This window comes from Pituophis catenifer, unplaced genomic scaffold (genome assembly GCF_029215685.1).
Source record: "Pituophis catenifer annectens isolate HBS135680 unplaced genomic scaffold, rPitCat1.0.hap2 SCAF_4, whole genome shotgun sequence".
NCBI classification, from domain to species: Eukaryota; Metazoa; Chordata; class Lepidosauria; order Squamata; family Colubridae; genus Pituophis; species Pituophis catenifer.
Window position 1 is genome coordinate 87,422,302 of NW_027256884.1, and position 18,633 is coordinate 87,440,934.

At 35.2% G+C, this 18,633-nt stretch overlaps 1 protein-coding gene across 4 annotated transcripts in view; it reads right to left on the minus strand.

Moving 5' to 3' along the window:
* GBE1 (1,4-alpha-glucan branching enzyme 1) overlaps window positions 1–18,633 on the minus strand; it is a 146,664-nt gene that overhangs the window by 70,930 nt on the left and 57,101 nt on the right. For all 4 annotated transcript variants that reach the window (XM_070942660.1, XM_070942664.1, XM_070942662.1 and 1 more), the window contains exons 3-4: window positions 16,372–16,487; window positions 2,107–2,232 (exon numbers count right to left, since the gene is read on the minus strand). In XM_070942660.1, the coding sequence (XP_070798761.1) occupies window positions 2,107–2,232; window positions 16,372–16,487 (242 nt within the window). The remainder of the gene's footprint in view (window positions 1–2,106; window positions 2,233–16,371; window positions 16,488–18,633) is intronic.

The following is an 18,633-nucleotide window of genomic DNA, read 5'->3' on the forward strand; positions in this document are numbered from 1 at the left end:
AAAAAGTATTTAGTCAGCCACCAACTGTGCAAGTTCTCCCACTTAAAAAGATGAGAGAGGCCTGTAATTGACATCATAGGTAGACCTCAACTATGAGAGACAAAATGAGAAAACAAATCCAACCAATCACATTGTCTGATTTGGAAAGAATTTATTTGCAAATTATGGTGGAAAATAAGTATTTGGTCAATATCAAAAGTTCATTTCAATACTTTGTTATATATCCTTTGTTGGCAATGACAGAGGTCAAATGTTTTCTGTAAGTCTTCACAAGGTTGGCACACACTGTTGCTGGTATGTTGGCCCATTCCTCCATGCAGATCTCCTCTAGAGCAGTGATGTTTTGGGGCTGTCGCTGGGCAACACGGACTTTTAACTCCCTCCAAAGGTTTTCTGTGGGATTGAGATCTGGAGACTGGCTAGGCCACTCCAGGACCTTGAAATGCTTCTTACGAAGCCACTCCTTCGTTGCCCGGGCAGTGTGTTTGGGATCATTGTTATGCTGAAAGACCCAGCCATGTTCCATCTTCAATGCCCTTGCTGATGGAAGGAGGTTTGCACTCAAAATCTCACAATCCATGGCCCCATTCATTCTTTCCTGTACACGGATCAGTCGTCCTGGTCCCTTTGCAGAAACAGCCCCAAAGCATGATGTTGCCACCCCCATGCTTCACAGTAGGTATGGTGTTCTTTGGATGCAACTCAGCATTCTCTCTCCTCCAAACATGACAAGTTGTGTTTCTACCAAACAGTTCTACTTTGGTTTCATCTGACCATATGACATTCTCCCAATCCTCTCCTGGATCATCCAAATGCTCTCTAGCAAACTTCAGACGGGCCTGGACATATACTGGCTTAAGCAGGGGTACACGTCTGGCAATGCAGGATCTGAGTCCCTGGCGGCGTAGTGTGTTACTGATGGTAGCCTTTGTTACGTTGGTCCCAGCTCTCTGCAGGTCATTCATTAGGTCCCCCCGTGTGGTTCTGGGATTTTTGCTCACCGTTCTTGTGATCATTTTGACCCCACGGGGTGAGATCTTGCGTGGAGCCCCAGATCGAAGGAGATTATCAGTGGTCTTGTATGTCTTCCATTTTCTAATTATTGCTCCCACAGTTGATTTCTTCACACCAAGCTGCTTGCCTATTGCAGATTCAGTCTTCCCAGCCTGGTGCAGGTCTACAATTTTGTTTCTGGTGTCCTTCGACAACTCTTTGATCTTCACCATAGTGGAGTTTGGAGTGTGACTGTTTGAGGTTGTGGACAGGTGTCTTTTATACTGATAACAAGTTCAAACAGATGCCATTAATACAGGTAATGAGTGGAGGAAAGAGGAGCCTCTTAAAGAAGAAGTTACAGGTCTGTGAGAGCCAGAAATCTTGCTTGTTTGTAGGTGATCAAATACTTATTTTCCACCATAATTTGCAAATAAATTCTTTCCAAATCAGACAATGTGATTGTCTGGATTTGTTTTCTCATTTTGTCTCTCATAGTTGAGGTCTACATATGATGACAATTACAGGCCTCTCTCATCTTTTTAAGTGGGAGAACTTGCACAATTGGTGGCTGACTAAATACTTTTTTGCCCCACTATAAGTGGCTACCTTCTACCAGGCAATATACTGAAGCAACTCAGCACTCATTAAAGTTTCCTGAATTTAATTCCTGGAAATGCTATCTTGGCAACAGTATGAAGGTAGTTTGCCATTACTTTCTTCTAGGGTTTTTAAAGAAAACAACCTACAATCTGAATGTCTTCCATCTAGATCTGGCCAGCCTTAATTTTTCAGCACAAATAAGATAAACTAGGGACTACCTTTGATTGATACACATATAAAATACCTTTAACAATTTGCAAGTATAAATATGTGTTGCTCTGTGTGTGTGTATATATGTGTGTGTGTACACACACACATACACATGCATAATATATATAGGAAAGTGCACAGTTTGCCCTTCTAATAAACAATATTCTACATATAAAAATATAATTCTTTCTCCATGTAACTCTCTAAGAGAGTTTACAAACTTTAAGAAAAAAGCCTACTGACATGTATAAAAATATCAAAATTTATAAGAAATAGATCACAGTTAATTTAATAACTTACTTTATATGGAGTTGATGGCTCCCAGTGAATCCAATCATAATTCACGTTGGTACCCTCACGAACTACGTATCTAGCCCAAGGAGAAATGCGATAAAGGATCTCTCCAGTTTTGGTTCTTATCACCAACTAAAAAATTCAAAGTAATGAGAAAGTATGGAAATTAAATTACGATTGGAAATATAAATGATATAGCTGTGATTGTAAATATCAATACCATATTTAAAGTATTCCTTTTCTCAGTACCATAGTGTTTGAAAATATTTACAGGTTATTTTACACTTAAACCAAACCACATACACACAATTAGGAACAAATTCTGCTTGTTATTTTCAGACATGATATTCCAGCTCAAATCCTATTTCTATATATAACTTTTGAACTGCACTTTCACAATAGCCCAATATTAACTGTCTCAGCTGCCACTGAAAGTACACATTGGAGATAATATTACAGATTCAGTATTTTTCCTTGCCTGTAAATATGGAAATAAAACAAGGGGTTACTTATGCACCCTTTACATTCCTTCAAAAAGCAAGTCATGGGATGCCTACATACAGATAAAAGAGAATTATAATAAAGTATGTTTTATTGGATAGACAAAAGAAACTGGCTTAAGTTTTAAAAATGAAAAGAGAAATACAAATAACAAACCAAAAGAATTACTTAGAAATGTTTTTTTAATTGAATCTACAAAAGAGGCTTGTTACAGCCTTGAAAATATCTACGCAATGAGATAAAGAAGAATTGAAAAGAAATCAGAAACTACAACAATAGTTGATTGAAGTAAAGATTAAGACTGTTTGTAAAAGGAAATACTATAAATAGTTTATTTCAACAAAGTGTTTTTTTTTTTTGTTTTTTTTGCAAAGTTCTGACAATTGCTTTTGGATTTTTTGCTGACAGAAAGACTGAGTTGGTTTGCAGTTGAATGACGAGCTGTACATTTTTTTTTCCCAATTCAAGCATTTATGCCTAATTTGTCTGGTTTTTGTATTTCTATTAATTTTTTCTTAATATATTTTTTATTAAGAATGTTATTTATGATAGTAAAACCCAATACAAGCTTAACTTAAACTATAATTTGACTCATACTGAATAAAAATAATATAAAATATGGGGGGGGGTTTACAATACAAAAAAAACTCAGCAGGTGTGATAAAAAGGTGCCCATAGTTTTGTAATTTTAGTTTTTTATCTGTTTCATGTTTTTTCTGAATACTCTGCACACTTTGCGTAAAATCTAGTGTATCACTGAAATACCACCTTAATGGAATATTATAAATTGCAGAGATAGAGATAATTGTGTCTTATATAGGTTCCTTGTAAATAGCCAGCCTCCAATATTTGCATATTTATATTAAAGCTGTTCCACATAAAGAGTATTTATCATGATGATAGCCGCTGATGTCTAGTTGTATTTTACTCATTTACTTAACAGTCACATTTGCCAACACTTGCTTGACACATTCTTCATACTAAGAATGTGTCAGGCACCGCATACAAATATATGAAACAATTAGTGATAAGAGTTCCAAAAAAATTCCTTTCCCTCATTTTTTTATATTATTATCACTTAGAATATGATCATTCAACACAATAGAATGTGGTATGTTAGGAGACTCAGGGATTGGAAGCAGTTTTTTTCTGTGGCTGCCCAAACTCTATGGAACATCATGGTCCTTAAGATCACGATGGTGCTTTATTAATCATTGATACTTAATATAATAGTTCTATTGCATCAAGCATAGTTTTATTCCACATATTCCATCAAGAAAAGTCTCTTTTGACATGCTTTGGTTATATCACTGAATGTTGCTAATTTAAAAGGCTATGATTGTTTTATCAGTTAAATTTCATGAATAAATAATGTTTGCTCCATTATAGTTGCTATTTAATATATGTCTTCTTGCACTCAAAAGCCACTAAAAGTATTAGCCTCTGACTTATGATTTATGTAAATTTCCTTTTGAATAACAAATGAAGGTCATTACCACAACTAATAAACAACGATGTTTCTCAATGCTCTCCTTCACATCAAGCTAAAAAGTTAGTTGCACAAGCTTTATTTTTAAACAATATTCTAATAATATTTGTATACATGTTGCATTTTTAACAGGTCTCTGTTGACATGTGACTAAAACTATTCATATTGTTCCAAGTGCAGTCTTACAATGCATTTATATAAAGACATTACTATAGTCACAGCTTTATTTTCAATTCCCAATGATTCCAAGCATCAAATTTGCTTGTTTATGGCAGTTGCAGTTGGTTGATATTGTCACTGAGCTATCCATCATGACTCCAAAATCATTTTTCTGATCAATCTCTTCTAGCTCAGATTTCACAGATATATATGTAAAGTTTGGAGTTTTAGAGCCACTGAGATTCACATTACAATTGAAATACTGGCAATAGCAAGGCTTATTCACTCACTTTCAAGATTGTATTAGAATTCTTCACAAAACCTTACTGATTATCTTAGCCTGAATAGCTTGATATCATCAGCTTACTTGGCCAATCTTCACCCACAAGAACAAGTAAATTATAAAGCACAGATTCCTGCAAGTTTTGGAACAGTAGACTGCATATTTTTTTTAAAAAAATGTCTATTTATTGATGTTTATCATTCTTTAATGAACTGTCAATATATGAAAGCACATTTTTTCTTATATGGTACCATTATTACACAATTTCCATTAGCAGAAGAGTCATTCCAGGCTCTGCCTCGCATGTTCAGAGCCAGTGAAATAAGCACCATTAAAACTTCCAAAAATAAGCAATATTTATAGCAATGCTAATTGTGAAGTTGGAATTCTAGAACTGCAAAACTGAGGGATACTGGCAGTCCTATCCAATAATCTAGATCATCTTCTTTGTACCCCATGTTATATTTTGGCTGTTGAATTTAGTCAATGCCAAAGACATTTTGAAATTGCTTGGCAGTGGCAGCTGGCCTCTCTGACTAGGAGGGCAGATAGCAGTAAAAATTATTCAATTTCTCTTTTCAAGTTATTATATATTTATTAAAATGTATATTTGGATACGTGGATGAAGAAAGGTACACAAAACAAAGAGGATTCCTATCTAACAAAAAAGAACTGAAGCACTCTTCTGATGAACTTATTCCCCTGATCACATTTCCTAACTTGTAGTCAAAACAAGAGGCAAATAGAAGTAAACATAGAACCAAGAGTATCATATTGATGTATAGATTGAAAAAAAAAAAAAGCCAAGGAAAATAGATTAAATACATGAAAAGAGCCAAACACAAACAATCAGACCAACCCCTTAGGAATATGTGCATCTCACTTTCCCCCTTTTTCAAATATTTGTGCATGTACGTACATATATAGATATGCCTGAATGTATATGACATCATACAGAAAAATACAGAGATGCTCAGTATTACTGTGTTTAATCAATATTTTTATTAAAACATGGCAGTCAACTTTAAGTGTATGTAAAAAACTAAGAAAATATTAAAAGTTCAATTTAAAAATTAATGAAATTTTCAAGTTTTCCCAAGGAAAAACCTCTGGGGCATATATGTACATGTTGGGTGGATTTGTATAACCATTTCCCCATTTTTACATAATTTAGTCTATAGCTGTTATAACACTGTGCAAATCCTTTGACCATAAAACACTCAGAACTCCAAAAAGACAGTTGTCCACTGTTCTGACAATGAAACAAATCAGAAACAATGAGCAGCAGCATTCTGACAGCTTTGAGACAGTGCTGGGTTTCACTTACCTTTGCTACCGGTTCACGTCTGCACTACTTCTGCACATGCACAGAAGCTTCTGCACATGTGCAGAGTATATTTGATGACGTCCGGGTGGGTGGGCAGAGCCTCCGGCTGCCGCTACTACCGGTTTGTCCAAACCGGGGCGAACCAGTAGCAACCCACCACTGCTTTGAGTGTATAATTAAACTGCTGATAGGCGACTCAAGATTGTTCTGCTTCTTTTGAAAAAAACTTTTATTCCTTCTTGGACACTACATAAGCAGTCATATTTCTGTTGCTCTTAGTTTAAATTACAAAGGCAGTATTGAGAATATTGGGAGAAAAAAAGCAGTTAAGTGCATGGTCAGCAGAATAAGGTAATTATACCACCTTGGCTATAACTTTTATTATTATTATTAAGATTCATCGCAATGTCAGCCAGGCGTTTAGACTGGATTTGTTATTTTTATCCACCTATCGAATCCTTCCGAAGGACCTGGAATAGGGAGATATTATTGTTTGATAGCATTAAAAGTATTGTTGCAAGATGTTTCAAGTAAAGCTGCCTTCTACAATTGATTTTGTCAATGCTGATGTGGTGCTCCAGAGGTTTTGGGATTGCACCCAAGGCACCTATTACATTTGGTGCTATCTTTGCTTTCTTTTGCAACAATCATTCTACTTATATTTGCAGTATTTATATTTTATTATTTTCTCCAGTACTTTTTCTTCTATTCTGTTATCAGCTAGATAGATGACTCACTGTTTCTTAAGTTTCTTTGCAGAGGTGGCACTTGCTATCAGTTGCTGTCTTCTCAATTTTGGCTTTGTTCTTAAATCTTCATCACATGTCGTCAGAATTAGTCCGTCTGCTTTCTTCAACTCTTAGCCATTGCCAGGTCATGTTATTATCTGCTTTGTCTGCTCTCCTCTCCTCTCCTCTCCTCTCCTCTCCTCTCCTCTCCTCTCCTCTCCTCTCTCCTCTCTTCTCTTCTCTTTTCTGTTTAATGTACTGACCATGTAATATTTTGCCTTGCTGTATCTCCTTTATTCTTCATTTAGTCATTCTTGTACAGCAGTATGGACTCTCTGGTACTCAATAAGACTTCATGGTATACTAGCTTCAGTGCATCTTCTTCAATATTCTTCAGATATTCTTCCAATACCCTTTTTTCTTCTTTACCTCTATGGTGCAGTTGCAACATTCCATCCCCATCTTTTTACCTTGGTAAGCAGAGTCTGTCAACATCATTGCAAGGATGAAGATAATGAGTCATTTCATTATTTTTTTCTGGTTTTCCTGTCCAGGGCTCTTGGTTCTGCTTAGTCCAGTTCACTATTCTAGTGGTATATCTAATGGCTTGAATTGGCCAAATGTTAATTGCCTTGTCAGCCTTAATTACACTGTCAGCATGTAGAATGCCTAGGTATTTGTAGTGATCATCTTCATCTACACTCCTCTTATTGGTCATCTTGATTTTTTCAGTTTTCACTCTTTTTATTTTATTTATTTATTAGATTTATGTGCTACCTATCTCATCTAGATGTAAGAGAGAACCCCCCCCCAATATTTCCCCTAGTTAATGGTGATGTAGCACATTTCTCCAGTGCATACTCCATTGTAGTATCTTGGCTGTATACTTGACAGTGTTGAGCAGCGAATGCCAAATCTGTTGACTTATTTTTTTCAGAATATTCAGACTATCCAGAAAATATCTCAGAAGAGAAGAAAAAGAAGAGATTAACTTCTTTTTTTGTCCTGTAAACTATTGTCTGAATAACTCTGAGTTTTTATTTAATTATAAATCTCTCTTTTCTGTAACACATTCTACTGTGAACAGATATTTCAAGGGATGAGAACATATTTGTATTCCCATTGTTTTCAACATGAATTTATTTTAATCTTTTCAGGCATTCCTTAAAATTATACCCTTGGTCAAATATTCTGTACTTTCAGTGGTAAATACCTTTCAGCCTTTGCAACCTCTCAAACTCATGTGCTATATGGTACAAAAACAAAGCAAAGAAAAAAGACAACAGTAGGGGCTCCCATTTTCTAATGTGATAAAACACACCATCTAAATGCCACACTTTTTTTTCTCAGACATGATTATTTCATTATTTTAGTAATTTCTTTGAATAACTACGTACTTTATGAGAAATTCCTTCTTAACTGAAGTCATATATATGGTTAAATAATCTTACTCCGGTAATACACGGATTTCACTAGGTGCCTACTGAAAACAAGGTATATACCTGCATTTTTAAAACTGTATGTGAATTCTTGTATAATCTTGTCCAATCTCCATGTGGTTAATGGAATCCTATTCTGAATATTAGTAATTTAAAAAGCTGGATAATTGCATTAATGGCACCAATCTTTTTAAAGTCATAATAAATGTTTACCTAATCCCTTTACTGTTAATATTCAATTTATATTTACTAAGGGTTAGTTTTTGGTGCTGATTGATTAGTGTTCTTTAAATGTTACTGAAAAAAGAGAGCTGTACTAAGATAGATGATAGATAGATAGATATAGACAGACGGACAGACAGACAGACAGACAGACCACAACACACACACAGACAAAAAAAAAGCTTGTATCAGGTAACAAAGTCTTGTCTCTGAAATAAGTCATGCCTTCGTTTTCCAAAAGAGGGAGATGTAACTCTATTCATAAAAATAAATGGAAGCTTTCTATTTCAAAAAAGCATATAAACTATATTCTAGTGAATGATTAAAAACCAGTATCTTCTCTCATTTTATTTCTGCATTAAATGTCACTTTATGTATCATTATTGGTCTATTGATTAAAAACACAAATCCAATCCTATAGTCTCATCTAGGCTATGTTAACCAAAATGAAAACTCTATTCAAAACTATGAAAAGCAAAATGCATATGAATTCATGTGACTAATGTGAGATATATCAATCAGCATGGCAATAATTAGCAGTGACACAAATTTCAGCTTCTAATACATTTTAAAGACAAGGGGGTAGGTAACAGGCTGTTCGCCACTATAAACCTTCAAAGATTCCAGAACTATTTTCCCTCTTTTTTTCTGTGCCTGCATTCAAAGACTGACAAACCATGAAAAAGGATAGTTCTATTTTTTCTCAACAAGACTGAAAACAGAAATGGACAAATTCCATGCACATAAATAGGAACATTTCCTGTCACAGTCTGCTGCTTAGAGGATAATGAGTTAGAGCTTATTTGGTAAAATCTTGCACTGTATATAATGAGGTAAAAGCATACGGTTTTTGCTTCCAGTGTGGCCATTACCCTTTTAGAATCATACAATGTAGGAGCTAGAAGAGATCTTGAAGGTAGTTTGTCCAACTCTGTGCATAATGCATTCCCAACAGATAACCGTCCAGTCTCTGCTTAAATCCCTATAGTAAAGGAAAGACACATACTCCCATCCAAGTGTCTTCCACTATTGAGCAATCCTAACTGTTAAAACATTGAAATTTATTTTCTTGTCATTTCAAGCCATTGCTGAATATCCTGCCTTCTGGAAAAACTCTGAACAATTTTGCTCATCTTCTACATGAGGGTCTTTCAAATACTTGAATATAAGCTATCATATTTCCCAATAGTGTTCTGTTCTCCATGTTAAATATGCATAACAATTCCAACTATTCCATACAAGTGCTTCAATCTAGACCTCTTATCATCTTTGTTTCTCCCCTCTAGACATGCACCTGTTTGTCAGTGCCCTTCTTAAAAAATAATGCTATAATGGATGCAATACTTTGTGCCTGGTCCAACTAATATATAATAGAAATTTGCTTCATTTTTTTCTCCATAGTATTTTTAATCCAAGAAAATGTAGTGACTTCCCTCCTATGTTCCATCTCCATTTACTTCTCCAGTCAGTGTCTTTCTGTTGATTGGAATAATGAAAATTGATCCCCTTGTGTATATGAAAAATGATATCGGAATATTTAAAACATCTTATTATTCTATATCTTTTCTCCAACGTTCTACAACCAGGTTCAGAAATAAATTATTCTGCTAGACTTGGGAGTCTATATACTCATTATCATCATTATCATTATTATAACGTTATAATATCTATATCTAATATTTGATGGACCGCCTCTTCCGGATTGCCTATCCTCCAGATACAGTACACCATACTGCGGGAGTGAAACTAAGGAATTTCATTTAGTGGATCCTAGGCAGCAAGCCTTTTCAGCTGTATCCTGCTTTATAGAATATTCTTCTCTCCCCCCCACCCCTCTCCCGAATTGAGGCTGATCTCACCCTTTAGCTTTCTGAAAGTCCCTCAACATTTGTTTGGTTTGGAAGGTGTGGGGATACTAGTGGACTGGCAAAATATTGAGATGGCTGCTGGTTAATTAACTCCTCCTCTTCACCTAATTTATTTATTCTGTTTTTAGCTCTTTTTTATTATTTAAAGTTTGTAATATTCAGAATATCAACTTATATATTTTTAAATTTGTTATATGCTGCTCAAAATCACTTGATTGTGAGTCAGGCATGACAGAAAGAGAAAGACAGAAAGAAAAAGGAAGGAAGGAAGGAAGGAAGGAAGGAAGGAAGGAAGGAAGGAAGGAAGGAAGGAAGAAGAAAGAAAGAAAGAAAGAAAGAAAGAAAGAAAGAAAGAAAGAAAGAAAGAAAGAAAGAAAGAAAGAAAGAAATTTAACTTGCGTTTTCTCTCTTGTATTCTTACTCATATGGTCTTGGGCTAGATTTTCATGCTCAAATTTTTAAATCTCTGTACATATATGCATATGTCCCACTTGTTTTGTTTGAAATCAAAACAATTTAAGTCTATTTCTCTCCTGTCTTCCTTTTTGTCTCCTTTTGAGTGTGTATTTCTTTTGGCATTAGGATTCAGGAAAAGATCATAGACAGACAGACAGTGTCAAGAGTGAAACTTTGGCAGCTATGTGCCTCGTCATTTCTACTTGTCATTAGAGGAAGTGGGGAGGTGTTGGTTACGAATGGGTTAACTGGAGAAATAAAATTTCTACAGCTCCACTGAAGCTTGTGAGAGTCTGGAAACTTTTCAAGGACACCTTAGCAGGTGTATAAGAGCCTGTAGTACACTGGACTAAACACTGTTATTAACATCTGCTGCTTGCAATTACTGCAAGTTCAAATCTCACCAGGCTCAAGGTTGACTCAGCCTTCCATCCTTTCAAAGGTAGGTGAAATGAGGACCTAGATTGTGGGAGCAATAAACTGACTTTGTATAAATATACAAAAGGATGAAGGCTATTGCTTAACGCATTGTAAGCCGCCCTGAGTCTCCGGAGAAGGGCGGCATATAAATTAAAGCAAAAAAATAAAAAATAAAAATTGAGGCAGATGGTTCCCTTGTCTATGTGAAAGCCTGGGGGTTTGTCTGGGAAAATCCTTATTTAATAATATGGACTGGGGCCTGAAGCTCCAAGAGTTAGTTTTACCTCAATAGTGTCATGCATGTATTCAATAAACAGTAAGAATTTCAGAAATGAAATGGTCCTGGATTTTTATTTGGATACTCAAGTTGGATGTTGATGGATGGATGGATGGATAGACAATCTGAGGTTAATAATAATTGGTTATTACTATTAAGAGATATTTTGTGTGTATATAACTAAAGCTGGCAATTTAATTAGATACGTGAAAAAATCAAGCAATTAAAGGCATTAAAGGTGTTGGTTATCACCTTTAAAGCGCTCCATGGCATAGGGCCTAGCTATCTTCGAGACCGCCTGCTGCCACCGACAATCTCCCATCGACCCGTGCGCTCCCACAGGGAGGGCCTCCTCGGGGTGCCATCAGCCAAACAGTGCAGGCTGGTGACCCCCAGGGGGAGGGCCTTCTCTGTGGGGGCACCTACCCTCTGGAATCAATTGCCTCCAGAGATAAGGAGAATCCAAGACCTCGGTGCCTTCCGCCGTGCCCTTAAAACCTTCCTTTTCCAGCAAGCCGGGCTGGCCTAATTTTTTTAAGTGTTTTTAAGTGTTTTGTTTATTGTTTTTAATTAATGGGGCCAAATTTATATATGTATATTTTAACTGTATTTTAATATTTGTACTTGATGTTTTTACTTGGCTGTTCACCGCCCTGAGTCCTCAGGGAGAAGGGCGGTATACAAATTCAAAATAAAATAAAATAAAATAAAATAAAAATAAATAAAATAAAGGCATGATTGGCAACAGCATTATTTACATCATTTATTTATTAATTTATATAGTTTATGATTGAAAGAAAGATTAAATGTACATCCATAAAAGTAAAATAAATGAATGTAATAGATTTTAAATAAGGTAGCCTTATCCTGTTCTTTATCCAAGAAGAACAGAGAATAGCACTAGCACTTAGACTTATATACCACTTCACAGTGCTTTATAGCCCTCTCTAAGCAGTTTACAGTCAGCATATTGCCCCCAACAATCTGAGCCCTTATTTTACTGATCTCGGAAGGATAGAAGGCTGAGTCAACCTTGAGCTGGTGAGAATCGAACTGCAGAACTGCAGGCAGCTGGCAGCCAACAGAAATAGCCTGCAGCACTGCACCACCATGGCTCATAAGTAAATAACTCACAGCAATCAGCATTACAAAATCTAATAAATCAACAGAAGCAATGAGCAATGAGCAAACGTACAAAAAAACAAACAAAGCTACAGAAATGCTATAATGATATTTATACCTAATAAAAAGCCTGAGTTTTCATCTGGCATCAAAAACTAACCAATGTGAATACTAATCTTACATCCAAGAGGGGCATCATAACAAATTACACAAATAAAATCTCAATTTATATCTAAAATGTATAAAACAACAGTATCAAAACCATGGATTATAAAGTGATAAATATAGAACAGAGTTTTAAATATACTCATAATGATACAAAAGTTACTGTAAGCTGTCCAGTTTACTTTCTCTTCAGGTTAGTTGATGGAAATTATTAATAAAAAGAAAAGTATCAAAATAAAAAAAAAATAAAGGTTTGGCTCAAGAACAGTCTACCTAGCTTCTACAAAGACAAATCCTGTCTCGCTATCCTTTTAAGAGTTCTTAGACAATGCTGGTAAATATCACATACTTGGATTTTCCAAAATCTTTTGAGAAAGTTATCACAAGATTTCATCCACAGGATTAGAGGATATCAATAAGAGGTTAAAAAACAGAGTGTAAGAATAAAAGGATAATTCTTAAAATGTAAGAGTATAAAAACTGAAGTCTCCAAAGAGTTTCTAATGGAACTCTTAGTAAATTAGTAAACATAATTTACTAATGAGATGGCCGCATTTATGCATCTCAAAATGCATTGGAGAACAATTGTATATTTTTGATAATTTTTCCCCTATACCAAAATCATAATGAATGCAGAGCCTTGGTAAAAACATTACTGGAAATAAAAGTTAAGCTATCAATTCTGGAATCAATGTAATGTTTTTTCTGTTTCTTCCTTTTCCACTTTTAGAAGAATTTTCAAAAAAGAAAAGTGAAGATATGAATTTAATATCCCAGGCTGTGCCACTTATCTAAATTAAGTATTGGATTTGGGTGCATCATACATCTCTCTCCCTTCCCCAACAATAACTTTATTTTATTATTTTATTTTATTTTATTTTATTTGTATACCCCTTTATTATTTTTACAAACAACCAAAGGCAGTGAACATATCCAACACGTCCTCCACCTCAGGGGTGAAATGCTCCTGGTTCGGACCGGATCGCTCGATCCGATAGCGATGGCTGCGGGTGGTTTGGAGAACAGGTAGCAAAAATCCCTGCACCCCCCCACCATGCCCAGCTGAGCCACACGATCATCAGAGGCTTTTTGATGATCGCGCAGCTCAGCTGGGATCATCAGAGGCTTTTCAAAGCATTTTTTTCTGCACCCTCTTCCGGGGAAGAGGTGGTTAAAAAAATGCTTTGAAAAGGCTCTGACGATCCCAGCTGTGTTACCTGATCAGCAGAGCCTTTTCAAAGCATTTTTTTGCATTTGCAGAAAAAATGCTTTGAAAAGTTAAAAAAAAAACAACTGTTGGCCACGCCCACACAGTCACATTACCCCCACCACAAAGCTACGCCCACAGAACCGGTAGTAACAAATTTTACATTTCACCTCTGCTCCACCTCCGTGTGTATATACATACATAGATACATACACACACACACACACACACACACACACACACACACATATACATATAGTCATGTGAAAAAAAGTATACCCTCTTTGAGTTCTATGGTTCAAGAGCTGTGCATAAACAAATCCCCAGAAACCTCAATGAAATGAAGCAATGTTGTAAAGAAGAATGGGCCAAAATTCTTCCACAATGATGTTATAAACTGATAAAGTCATACAGAAAACAATAAATTCAAGTTATTGCTGCTAAAGGTGGTTCTACAAGCTATTGAATCATAAGATGTACTTAGTTTTTCACACAAGGCGTGTCCATTTTGGCTTTCTTTTTGTAAAATAAATGATGACATGGTATAATATCTCATGTGTTGTTGTTCATCTGAAGTTGTATTTACCTATTTTCAAGAACTGCTAAGGACGAGGTGGTTTTTACTATGTCCTGATACATAAAACCATGGAACTCAAAGATGGTGTACTTTCTTTTTCACATGACAGTACGTATGTGTGTGTATGCACATACATATACACAAATACACAATTTTTTTTATCCATTTTTTAATTTTATGATCTTTTGGATTTTTAAAATTACCATAAAGGAATTACACAATCTCCACTCATTTAAAACAATCAATATAGTAGCACAAACCACACCTGCTCAGGATTCCACATAGTCCATTTCAAACCATTCTTACTCCATTTTTTAGCCCTCCACCAAATCTCAATCATCAGTACTCTTTCTCCATTAAAGCAGCCTGACTATTGGTTTTTCTCCTAAATGTCTTCAAAGACATTTGCAAGTTACCAATTTAGCTTCCTTTTCGGAATTCTTATAAAATATATCTTATTCCCTTTAATTAAACTTTGAATTATATTCAACATATTAATTTGAAAAATGATAAAGGATTATACCTCATTTAGCATTATTTGCATTTCCCAAAAATGTTCCTATAATTTGTCCCTGGTGTTTAGCAACAACTAAGAATTAACTGGACTATAACAGTATCTATCTATCTATCTGTCTTTCTAACATCCATCCATCATCTATCTATCTATCTATCTATCTATCTATCTATCTATCTATCTATCTATCTATCTATCTATCACACTGACACACTATCTTTTTCTAAGTTAATATTTGCTGCCTTGTTTCTTATTAGGATTGTAATTACACTGATGGCAACAGCAAAGTTTAACTTAATAGTATGCATTTATAGAAAAAGTTATACCTTTTTAAAAAGATGCTAAAAGGGACATAAAAACAATGGAAAATTATATATTACTATGATAAATGGGCCATAAAGTTATTGTAAACTCACTTCAGACTGAGTTGGGCTTAATTTTCACTAGTGCCTCCTTCTTGCAAAAATTATTTCCACATGCAAGAGGGCACCACTGCAGCATTTCAGACCATTGCACTATCTCTAGATTTCCTGAACAGTATCTACAAACCTCTACGTATTTAAAAAAGAAAAATACTAAAAAGACAAAGTTCTCACAAAATTGTGAAAATACATGAGATTTTAGTGTATTTAAGATTTCCACAATCTCAGATTTCACCCAGTGTTAGCCAGCAATAATTTTGTTTTGCTTTGCTTGTCAGTTCTGACTAGAAAGGTAGTCAGCATTTACCATATCTTACATAGTCCTAGGATCCAAGCCCAAAATAAAATTCAAGGACAGCAATTTGGGAGTTGGAATATGGTAGTGCAGCTTGTGTAACAGCTCTGTAACATGGGCTACTATAGGGGCCCCAAAGACTGCCCATGCTCTGCACCAGTTGAAGCATCTGAATGTATCATGGGTAGCTCCATGTAGAGTGCATTGCAGGAGTCCAAGTGTAAGATGGTGAGGCTTGAATGTCTGAGCACAGGGACTCCTAATCCAGGAAAGACTGCAACTGGCATACAATCTGAACTGTGCAATGCTCTCCTAGCTGTGACTGCCACCAGCTCTTCAAGCAGGAGTTGAGAATCTGTATGAACCAAGTCCACCTAGGGTAGTGTAATCCCAACCAGATGTCAAATTCCCAGATATTGAAGCTCTATTTACCCAAAGCTACTTGGTCCTGCTAGGCTAGGGTTTAGCTGAAGCCTGATGTTTCCCATCCAGGCCCACACAGCCTCCAAGCATCACAAAAGGACAATGACATCAACACTTGAGTCACTGGGAGTGGATCCTGGTGAGGAATCCTTTACATTCAGAGTTGCTATAAATGTATCATTTATATTTATAATAATCTATTTTGTTCATTATATAGTAACTTTGATAATTTATGGTGAAGAAAATTGTTTGCAGGTTTTATTTTCACTCTGAAATATTAAGTGGTACATAACTGAATACTACAAAACTTCAATTATGAAATTTGACAATAAATTAAATATTGATAAAACAATGAAGTGTCTTTTTGAAACACTCACCTTCAGTTTGGATCCATGAGATACAGGGCGAAACCCATCTGGTCCAGGTGGGATGAACAATTCCCATTTCCCAAACTCCATTTTCTTATATGGATGGGAAAATGAATTCCAATTATCTATAATAATAATTAAAAATGAATTAAATAGTTAATATTCATTAAATTGCACAGGTCGTATGTAAAAATAGGAACAGACAAATTGACAATTTTTTTCCCCTATACAACTCATATTACTTTGGGACTTTTCTGCATATTTGAGGAATTATTTTAATATTTGCAGTGCAGTTCTAAAGCAGAACAAGAGTTAAATTTAATTTTAAGCTAAAAGTTAAATTATGAAAAATGAAATAATACAATCCACAATTCCCTAAATAGTTATTTGGGAAATAAAGAATTTTTGACATTAAATCTTCATACCCTTTCCACTATTCTGCCTCTTCGAGATTCTCTGAAGACCTTGTGCTTCAATTAAAAATCTTTCAGTTTTTAGATAACTTTTGGACCCTAGTTTTGCTGAATGTGTAATTCATCCATCATGTAGCCTGGCCATTAGGGAAGAAAAAATAGATGCAAGGAGTCTACATAAAATAGTTACAATTGCTATCCCAACTCAGAGAGCTTTTGATTTGCGACAAAGAGTTCAGCTGATTTAATCACTTTTAGTATGTCAAAAATATAAATGCATAAATAAATAAAATAAGTTGTTTGATTAATCTTCTAGCTGTTTGACAAAAGACAGCTTAATCAGTGTCAAAAGGAGGTTCCTATGTTTAAATCCTATGACTCCAGGAATCATAGGAACCACTCCAGGAACTATGACATTTTAAGAATATCATGTTATTCCACTATTCCAACAATCACTATAATTTTCAAGAAATTAAAGTGATGAATGCTAAATTCTTCATTTAGTTAATAAGAAAGGATCTGTGTAAAAATAATTTACCCATAGCTTTTCAAATAGCTATAATGTCAATACTACCTCTTTATTAGAACTTTAGATTACTAATTGCCTCATATTCGTGATTTACTAAACTTTTAACAGTGTAATTGTCCAGCTGCAATACTGTGAAGAGTCTTTTAATGCTATGAGTATTTCTGGGGTGGAGAGCAAAAAAAAAAAAGTGTTAGAAGCATTGAGAGCATAAATATACATGGACTTTTGTTTGAATATGTTTTCTTTATGTTAAATGAGAACAAACATAATTTTCAGCAAATACTGGTGTAAGGTATAAAGTAGATTTTATGATGCAACAAAGAATGTGGACTTTGGAAAATGAAGTTATTCCAAAATCTACATAAATAGTTCCCACTCGGCAGATGCACCACGTGGCTTGCTTCATCCCTTCAATCTCTCCAGCAAGTTAAGCAAACGGCTGTTACAGTAGGAGAAAAGATGAAGAGAGTTCTGGCAGAATTCAGTCTATAGAATTGTTGGCCAGTCTTAATAATGATCCTTTAGATCTATTAAAAAAAAAAAACACATTGTAGTTCAAAAGCTAGAGCCCTTTTTGGCATGCTTTCCCAATTTCTTGGTTAAGAAGCCTATAATCTCATCAAATCATGAGATGAATGGATGTGTCTGTATATATCTATATCCTTTTTTTTTGTATTGTTGGAAATCCAAATACATTATATTGCTTCAATATAATCATATCGTACAAGTATTAGTTCAGATTATTAATGTTCTATTGTTTAGATAACTTAAAATATTAGAAATACAGGAAAGAGAAAGAAATATTATTATCAGATTAATTACAGTGTGTTGTTCTTTTGATGCTTTCAAGTCATATGAGACTCCTGGCAACTGCCTACACTACTGTAGTCTCTGCAGCTTTCTTGGCAAAATTTCAGAAGTGGTCTGCCAGTTTCCTAGGGTTGAGAGAGACTGACTGGTTCAAGGTGCCTAATATGAGACTAGAACTGTTTCCCAGTTTCTGGCCTGATGCCTTAACTGTTAAGTCCTTACCGCTACGACGCAGGCAGAGTCTGCCTTGTTACTGCCCTGCCGTGATTGGTTAAAACGCGCTGGACTAGTAAGCGGGAAAAGCGGAGCTGCGTGATTGGCTGTTCTCTAGACAGCTTGCTATTTAAGCAGCTGTCAAATCTTTTGTTCTTGTTCTGAGGCACCAGTTGTGCCGTTTTTGTTTCCTTAATAAAGAGTTGTGTTGCCTAGCCTCTGTCTCAACGCCTAGTTCTTCAAATAGAACATTAACCATTATACCAAACTAGCTCTATATTAAACTATGTTTCTATACTATATGTC